The following is an 8992-nucleotide window of genomic DNA, read 5'->3' on the forward strand; positions in this document are numbered from 1 at the left end:
ATGTCCTAACTTGACCTCAATTTCGAATACAACAATCTGTAATACCCCTGTTACATTATCCACGATCTTCGGGCGTATCGATGGAGGATCGGCCATATTTAAGATCGACAGAGGGTTGCGCGTATTTTTCACCTGAAAACCGTCCCTGTCAGATATAAGCCACACTTTGTACCTTGCACAATTGTTGTGAAATAAAGTTATTATTATAAGCGAGGCTCGGGCGATTGCCGCAGAATCGTCGTCCGATCGATTTTCGCCAAATGTGAGAGGGGTATAAGGACCCCTTTCCACTAGACGGCGATCGCGATGCGCTCTCACAGCAACCTAAATAGGATACGTGTGACCTTTGATTTCATACTGGGTATACCATACAGCATGTAAAAGTGTGACTGAGAGGACAGCAAGACACATTCACAAAGTGTAAAAAAAATTCGTTTCCTTTCTATACAATTCGATAAGCGATCTGTCAAATTGAAGGTCGCAGAGAGAGCGCAGCGAGAGCGCCGTCCAAGTGGAAATGGGGTATAACTGTTACTGAATAGGCTGTATAACTGCACCGTTATTCGCCTTTAGCTTTTGATTTAACACTATTTGTCTTCTTTGTAATATGCTTTTATTTCCTTGTATGTAAATACTGGGCCCTATTGAAAACCAGTTTCTCTAAACTGAATAGGCCACCCAGGCGTTTGAAAATAAACAAACACACGCACGCACGCACATCAGCTTCGCGGGCACACGCGCGGCTACTGGATATATTACATTGACCTTTCACAATGACATTTACAGGCGTTGAGAGAAGCTCTCTAACGAGATATTGCAGCATGTAATTGAAGGTAACGAGTACCACCTACTCTATGATACACCAAGAAGGAATTACTCAAGCAACTGGTTATGATATTCAATTTTGAAACGGCCAGACGTTTCAGGTAGTATCCGGTATCCACTACCTTTCGTCGGTGACACTGGGTAGATCTGGTAGAAACTCTGTGATAGTTCTAGGTATAAACAACAACTTTTTTTATCAAACCTTTGACCACTAAAGTACTGCTTGAAGGTATGATTATTGCTTGGCCTTTTCTGTGCTGGTATTAGATACTTTTACGTTTACTATTTTTTATTACTTATTTTGTATATCATGCACAGTCTGGATAGGCTTGGTCTTATTTCTATGTAACATTAAAGCAGAATAGGTTTTCAGAGACCAACAAATTGTACTTTCCAAAGTCAACATAACCAACAATGTTTTCATTGCTTTTAGCACATTTCATCAGTTTGGGAAGCACGAAAGCAATTTCCATCGCCCCGAATGTTTGTCCTTGAGAGCAGTTGATTAATAATTAAGTGATATTGCTGATAGTGATAAATTATCTATTATGCATTTACCATGACAAACCAGCATTTTGCACGAAATAAAAACTGAACTATGTTGTTATTGACGTTGCATATAAGGAGCAACATGGTTTAACTTAAATACACGGGTAGCGCTAGAGAATGTACCCCAAGGCTACTAAGTGTAATCGGACGCACCGACCAAAGGTCAATAAATACATACTTAGTAAGATACAGACTACGTTGTCTCTACCAGACTCCATAGGTGGCTGGGAAAACCATAGAAATAGAACAAATAGAGGAAAGCCAGAGAAGTTCAGCCGGCTAGGGAACAGCTTGCGACCTTAGTAGTGAGGAAATGATTGTTCTGGCCGGCTGACTCCCCTGGTGTACTATGACTCTATTTGTCCAATTTCTACAATTAGATCACCGATCTATCGGAGCCTGGTTGAGACTACAGACTACGGCCTATATATGCCAGTACAGTCAAAAGTGCCCAAGAAGACCACTCAGGGTAAATGTGGTCTATATGGACAGGTGGTCATTATAGACAGGATTCTATGTTTGTGTCAATGGAAAAAAGTATCGAACTCTAAAAGTGGGCACATGCAATGATTGGCCACGTAGTCCTTTTGTAGCGATGAGGTGGTCACTTGTACAGGTTCATTAATCTCCAAGCAGATCCTACGGTGCCTTAAGATAGTATCAAAGCTGGCAAAGGGGTACCGGTATAGCAAAGGGAGTCAGACGGGCACCCTGTAGCAAACACACTCCTGGGCCGGCTTCACTCCTCTGCCAGCTTTTGATACTCTCTTATACTACCGTAGGATCTGCTTGGAGATTACAGGTTTAACTAAAATACATATACTAACATGTTATGATGCTAAGATGTCACAAACAGCCACCATATACACAGTCCATTCACCCGTGCTGTAGTGGTACAATTTGGGACCAATCAGTACCGTACATTACAGTCATTAACGTGACCCTTCAATAGATATATTTAAAGCATGGTTCATTAGTAAATCATTAAATAAGAAGCGTCAGAAATGGGAACGCAAACAAAGAGAGGCCACGTATTTGAAGGATAGTCTCGATCAGACTCTACTTCTACGTCTCCAAAAGTCGCTGGTGACGGTGAGATGCCCTTCCCCTGAGGGATACAGGAAACAACCCTTCCAGTAAGCGTGACCGCTAGCTTCGGTGCAAAGGAGTAGCTTTCAATGAATAATGTACCTTTAACCTGGTAAATGCTGAGTTCGAATCAATACTTACACTCGGCGCTTTCACCCTGGTCGCTGCTCATCTTGGCCCAACTTGTCTCCGTGGGTTCTTCCATTTAATAATTCCTAATGGTACGTTGTTGCAAAGTCAGGTAGAATGGATGGCGACTCGGGTGCGACTAAAGGTCCTGCTGCGACGGTTGTGATCTTGGCCCCTTGGTGACATAAGCTGGGCTAAAAAAAAATACACGAAGCACCTGTGCAGAGGCCGACGTCTTTCGCGGCTGAAGTCCACTGACTGAAGTAACTTCAGTATGTGTACTTGCCCTGTGATCTCACTGTCCTTCCGGCCTACTAACTCTACGACTCTATTTACCAAGACGTACCTATTTGGCAGATAGGTGTGTTGCGTACAATTAAGACACAGCCCTGTATCAAGTAGGGCTGTAAGTAAGGCAGTTTGCATCGCTATTTCTAAGGAACTCGAACTTTAGACTTAAGTAATTCCTTAAAGTATTGAATATATATCACATTTTGGAAATCCTACAGCAGGGTCCCCTCGATCGGAGCAGTAGTGATACAATCCACCATTTAGGATTGCGTCATCACTTACAGGCAGAAGCTTCAGCCATTGATGAGGTTCTAACGAATAGATAGAATTTCCTTGTGGGTAACAAAGTAAAAATGTATCGTAAAACATTTTCAGAAAATGTGTTTCAGACATATTACACCTTGACAATGCAGAGAAACTTAGATATGTAACGTTAAGCGAGTATTAATTATGCTAATACATTTGAAAATGGCTGGGTCACAGAACCGGTTTAGTGCATAGCACGACATTGTGTACTTTGACCTTGGATTATTTCAGCAGCATCAGCTTTATTAGTACTGACCTTTAGACTGTGCATGTTGCCGTGCAAGTGTGGCGTCGATGTTATTCAGAGATCGGGTCCAGATTGTGCAGTCATGGGGAAAAGCTAGTGTTTTACCAGACTCCGGCCTGGCCAAATAGTAATAGGGGACTTTCGCCAAGTTGGAAATAAAGGTCTATTAAAAACTGTCCGGCTAGCAGATAGCTGGATAGACTGAAAAAGAATTGACTGAAATCCTATGGCAACTTAGCCTGGGTACCATCCGGAAAGTAGTTCGCTCCGGCGTTCATTATATACTATAGTATAAACAGTCGCTTCTAGCTCTGACATTCATTGTACACTATATACAGTCGCTTCTCTGTGTTTCCGGATAGCAGAAGCGAACATAGGAGCGAACTACTATCCGTATGGTACCCAGGCTAATGGCAACTTATGTGTCCCTAAGTTGTCAATATGCTTATTTTTTAGGTCTAGCTGACACGTCTGCTTGTAGACTAAGGAAAAGCATCCTCCACCATCCTCCTTTATCAGGGGGTTATGGATAGGAGAATCCGGCAAAAGAGAGCAAATAGACTGCCAGGAGAGTATGGTACAGTAGAAGCCGCTTAATTGCACGGTCTACTTATCAGTGCATTTGGTGCAATTATCCGACTGGTGCAATAATGCGAAGTTAGCTAGCGGGACCGCTCCGGTTTTGGACTCTGGGATTCCCTGCAGTTAACAGAAGTGTGTGTTAATCCAATGTATATGGTTAGCAGCAATGCCCTGTGTAGCGACATCGTGCGGAGGTCAGACGGACAGCAGCCTTCATGTGCTATGGCACCACGAACACTCCATTCCCCCTTCGGCAAAAAATAATTCTCGCGAGCTTACATTCATTTATTTAAATTAACGTTATCTTACCCTGTCCATTGTGCACCCCAACAATTACCCCTCCTTACCTCGTATACAATATTTTCTGCCCAGATGGGAGATATTTTCTCTTCCCAAAATTAATTTCTGATATAAGCTCCCAATGAATTCCACTCTACGACAGTTCTAACTTCTATGAAAATGCGAAGTAGACACTTTTGTGCTGTACCTTGTTTATTTCGAGGATATCTCAATACAACACAACTGAACTATAATTGACTATCTAAGGAACATACACCAATTTTTGCTGTTCAAGACAACACTTGATAATCCGTTTGTGTCCGATATTGCGTGAGATAATTGGTTAAACTGAAAAAAATACACTTGCAACTGGTAACAATCTTTGCTTTTGCACAACTGACAGCCCCGTGAAACAAAACTACTCTCCATCAACCATAAGGCCTGTGTCCTACACTTTGCTCTTATCAATTTATTATGTTGTTTCTCACACAGTGCAGGGGAGGGTGTCTAGCTATTGCAATACCAATAGCCTTTTCTATGCTCCGTGCGGTGGGGCCAAAATAACTATACCTAATTCACCCAAGTACAGCGACATTGTGGTCAAAATCATCCAGTAATTTATACTGATTGTATACATGGGTCGTTGGGACCGGGCGCAACTTTGAGTAGTGTAACAGTATTTACGAACAGTCAACAGCATGGAAGAGTCTTTGACAATATGACGTTGTAGCTTTGAATTTGATGTAGGTTTTGGTCCTTGTACTAGGAGTAGTCACACTCATACCTACACATTTAGGTAACGATTGCATATACAAACAACGTCAAATTTTCCCAAGCTCTAGTCTGTAGATTTTGGTCCTAGAACCAGGGAAAGTCATACTCACTACAAACTGCAGGTCCGGACTGTATAACATACACGTTCAAATATTCCTTAAAAATAATTCAACCTGAACCTCTAATGATCTCTAATGGCTCTGTGCCTAGTTCAGTACTGGGAGCTTCCATAGTTAAGCTGTTCAGAACCTGGTAGTGAGACTGCCTTCCCTAACCTACAGCCCTGATAGTTTTTGTCCGCCTCCAACAGTGGCTAATTCGCGGACTGGAACTTAAACAAGACTGTATTCCAGGCTAATAAAATAACCACCAGGACACGCCCCCCTCCCTCCCACCTCGATACTGGCCTAAACTGAGGATCTTTGTGAACATTACACTTTTGAGGTTAAGATTTGTTAACAGTTTTCTTTTGAGAATGGTCCCACTAGAGAGAAGACTGTTGAGACTGAAGATCTGGAGAGATGATTCTCTTCAAGAACGATCCACTATATGGTTAGCGATGGCGATGGCCTCTATCTCCACACGTCCGTTCTTCGGCAAGGCGGCGACCTGGAAGGCGGCCCGTGCGGGCGGGTTGGCCGGGAAGTACTTCTTGTACACCTCGTTGACGGCAGCGAAGTCGTTGATGTCCGCCAGCAGGACGGTCGCCTTCACCACGTGGCTGTAGTCGATGTTGGCGGCTTCGAGAATCGAACCCATGTTCTTCAGTGCTTGCTCAGCCTCGGGAACCACCCCTCCCGATACGAGGTTGCCCGACGCGGGGTCCATGCCGATTTGCCCGGAGATATACATGGTGTCCCCGACCACCACAGCCTGGCTGTACGGCCCGATGGCGGCTGGGGCCTTCGCTGTGCTGATGATCCTTCTAACCACTCCTGCCATCTTGTTTTAGTGTGATTTTGGCTTGTAGTTTTTGCCGAGCAGCGTTGTGACAACTCACCATTCACTCCGTCTGTCTGACCTCAGTTTGACCTCACCGACGGGCCACGTGACCTGTAGTCTCGCACTGGAGTTTCTGCGTAATCTCTAAGCAGATGTTGGACGGAAGATGTTTTTAGGGGAACTTAGCTGAAACTTCCCGTGCAGGTAGGTTGCACAGCGTTATCAGTGTTCTTCTGGAAGTGGGGCACTGTTGTAGGGGCCATGTGTATTACCCTTTTCTAAGAATTGCAATGTTATGACAACCCTATTTGGGAGCAGAGGACATATGACAGGAAACTACAGTGAGAGGCTTGGCCAGAAGTTCATTAGTTGAAGGCTGTTGTTGGGTTAAACGAGTGGGCGTGACCAACAAGTCCTATAGAACGCATCTCAAGTGGAACAGACGACACATTTAGAAGGTCTCAGAATGGCAGGAGTCGTCAGAAAGATCATTGCCGGTAGAAATCCTGCGATTCCGCTCAGCCAAGCTGTCATAGTCGGGGACACCATGTACATATCGGGGCAGCTTGGACTAGACCCAAGCACACCGGGCAAGTTCGTACCAGGAGGGGTCGTCCCAGAGGCGGAGCAGGCACTGAAGAACATGGGCTCGATTCTCAAAGCCGCCAACATCGACTACAGCCACGTGGTGAAGGCGACCGTCCTGCTGGCGGACATCAACGACTTCGCTGCCGTCAACGAGGTGTACAAGAAGTACTTCCCGGCCAACCCGCCCGCACGTGCCGCCTTCCAGGTCGCCGCCCTGCCGCTAGGTGGGCGGGTGGAGATAGAGGCCATCGCCATCGTTAGTGCCATAGTGGACCGCCCAGCTTCTAAACTGTAAACACTGGACGTGACTGTCCCCTTGCAAGCTTTTGGTATCCTGAATTGAAGAACGGCAAACTGGAGTGGACACTCCTACTACCGGGTACCCTGGGAGCCAGCCGGGATCGGGCAGCTAGGACAGTTTATTCGGTGGCCCAAGACAGTCAGGCCCGCCAAGCTCATATTAGCACCCCGGGCCCCTATTATGTCCATCTGCCCTTTGGGCTTAAACTCCCCCGAGCACTAAATGTCAGATCAGTGGGCTGACTGCCTTGGGTCCCCGAACAAAACTCGCCAGCTACCCGGTCCTGTCTGGCTCCCAGGGTAACTACCGGGCTGAAACGACAACGCTCTTCTAGTTCTAGTTCTAGCTCATAGTCTGCAAATTACCTGGTAGGATCACGCAGGCTCTACTCTACTCATAAACAAGCACAAAATATTCTCAAGACAAGACTCAAATATGTTTGATATTCTCTGCGCGTCAGATCGCCAATTTCTCACGGTAGCCTGGATGCCGGACTGTTTTCAGGGGCTACACAGGACAGCTCCTCTGAGCTAGGGTGAACATGCACCGAAGGAATAATTCTACAACAGGCCCTTCTGAGTAAAACCCTGACACGATAGATGCTATTGAATTGAGATCATGTCGAGGGTCAGGCGTCCAGTTTCTGCTGCAAGCTTTCTACAAATGATAATTATCTACGGATCCGGTCCAGATAAGGACGCTGGGAACGTCTTATGTTTTGGAGAAAGCGACGGATAAAATGAATAAATATGCTAATTATGAGATCTTGACTTCTTTTTTGTTTGTACATCCTTCATATTCATCTTGAATATTTTTGTAACTTTGTCTCAGAGGCAAGTGATTCTTTGGAATAGCGCTAGCCTGCTGACAAGCCATCCTTAATCTGGGTGGTAAACTTAACGTTATTTAAGTTATATACTAAATTTTTGTAAGAGGTAATGATATTTTTGGTAAACGTTTAATAAAGGTTAGGATGTTTTCGGTAACAGCGTTCGTGGGTTTGTGGGGAACAGTCATCGAGTCGTTTGCTATATTGAGGTAGGTACTCTTTAGTAATGCATGAATAAGTGTTTAAGTCTTGAAGAAATTATTATTGATTAGATAATGATCAAGTTTATTGCAAATTCTTGCCCGTGGGCTAATTACAGGTAACATAAAAGATTCAAACAGTGTAAAATACAATATAACAAGTGTCTAGTCTAGTCTATAACTAGTAAAAGCTAACACTAGATCCTGGGTTATTGGGTTCGGCTCCTTTTTCGAAGACAGTGGAAGACGAAAGATCCCACTATTTGGCGAAGGGATGTGTTCGTGGAACTCTAGTTCCTACCAGGCTGTTTTTCCCAACTTGGCCAAAGTCCCCAATTACTATTCGGACAGGCCGGAGTCTGGTAGAAGCTAGCTTTTCTCCAAGATTGCACAATCTGGACCCGATCTCTGAACTAGAGTTCCACAAAACACATACCTTCAGAAAATAATCAAGGCTTGTTATGGATAGTGTCTTTATTTGGGACTCTAAGTCTAAGGTCTCACTCATGTAATAATGTTAGTACATATATACCATTTTGTGATTCTTATTATTTACTTGCATATGTACTTGTATATAAGTTATCTTTGTTGATTCTTATTATTCACTTGAATATGTAGTTTGTTTCGGGGAGACAACTTGCAGAGGTATCGCCTGTTTTGTCTCCCCACCAAGTTCAATAAATAAATATATAAGTACTTAAAGAGTACCTCGCCAAACAAAAAGTAAACGACAGGATGGACGTTTGATTTTAACGGTTGTAAATTCCCTTTTATCCATTCCAACTGATGTCAAGCGTCATACTGAGGAAAACGTGTTTGTAACTGTAGAAATTAGCACGAAAAGTTTGACAGACCTACCTATCCACCAAATATCATTAATATTCATCAACAGCATCTCGAGTTATGTGGTTTACAGCCAAACGCACGTACGTACAAATATCCCTGGGTACCAGTAGGAAAACGCCAGGTACATACACCATTTTCGAACTTGACCTTTTTATGACCCCTACCTATCCACCAAATATCACCAATATCCAACAACATCTCGAGTTATGTTGTTT

The 8992-nt window shown here is 44.0% G+C and overlaps 2 protein-coding genes across 2 annotated transcripts; one reads left to right on the forward strand and one right to left on the reverse strand.

Moving 5' to 3' along the window:
- Positions 1-4492: 4492 nt before the first annotated feature.
- On the reverse strand, positions 4493-6115 carry LOC118418314 (2-iminobutanoate/2-iminopropanoate deaminase-like). Its single transcript, XM_035824171.1, has one exon. The coding sequence runs from the start codon at positions 6011-6013 to the stop codon at positions 5603-5605; it is 411 nt and encodes a 136-aa protein (XP_035680064.1). The 5' UTR covers positions 6014-6115; the 3' UTR covers positions 4493-5602.
- A 116-nt stretch (positions 6116-6231) lies between these two features.
- Positions 6232-8028, forward strand: LOC118418313 (2-iminobutanoate/2-iminopropanoate deaminase-like). Its single transcript, XM_035824170.1, has one exon. The coding sequence runs from the start codon at positions 6480-6482 to the stop codon at positions 6894-6896; it is 417 nt and encodes a 138-aa protein (XP_035680063.1). The 5' UTR covers positions 6232-6479; the 3' UTR covers positions 6897-8028.
- The last annotated feature ends 964 nt before the right edge of the window (positions 8029-8992 follow it).

Source organism: Branchiostoma floridae, chromosome 6 (genome assembly GCF_000003815.2).
Source record: "Branchiostoma floridae strain S238N-H82 chromosome 6, Bfl_VNyyK, whole genome shotgun sequence".
NCBI classification, from domain to species: Eukaryota; Metazoa; Chordata; class Leptocardii; order Amphioxiformes; family Branchiostomatidae; genus Branchiostoma; species Branchiostoma floridae.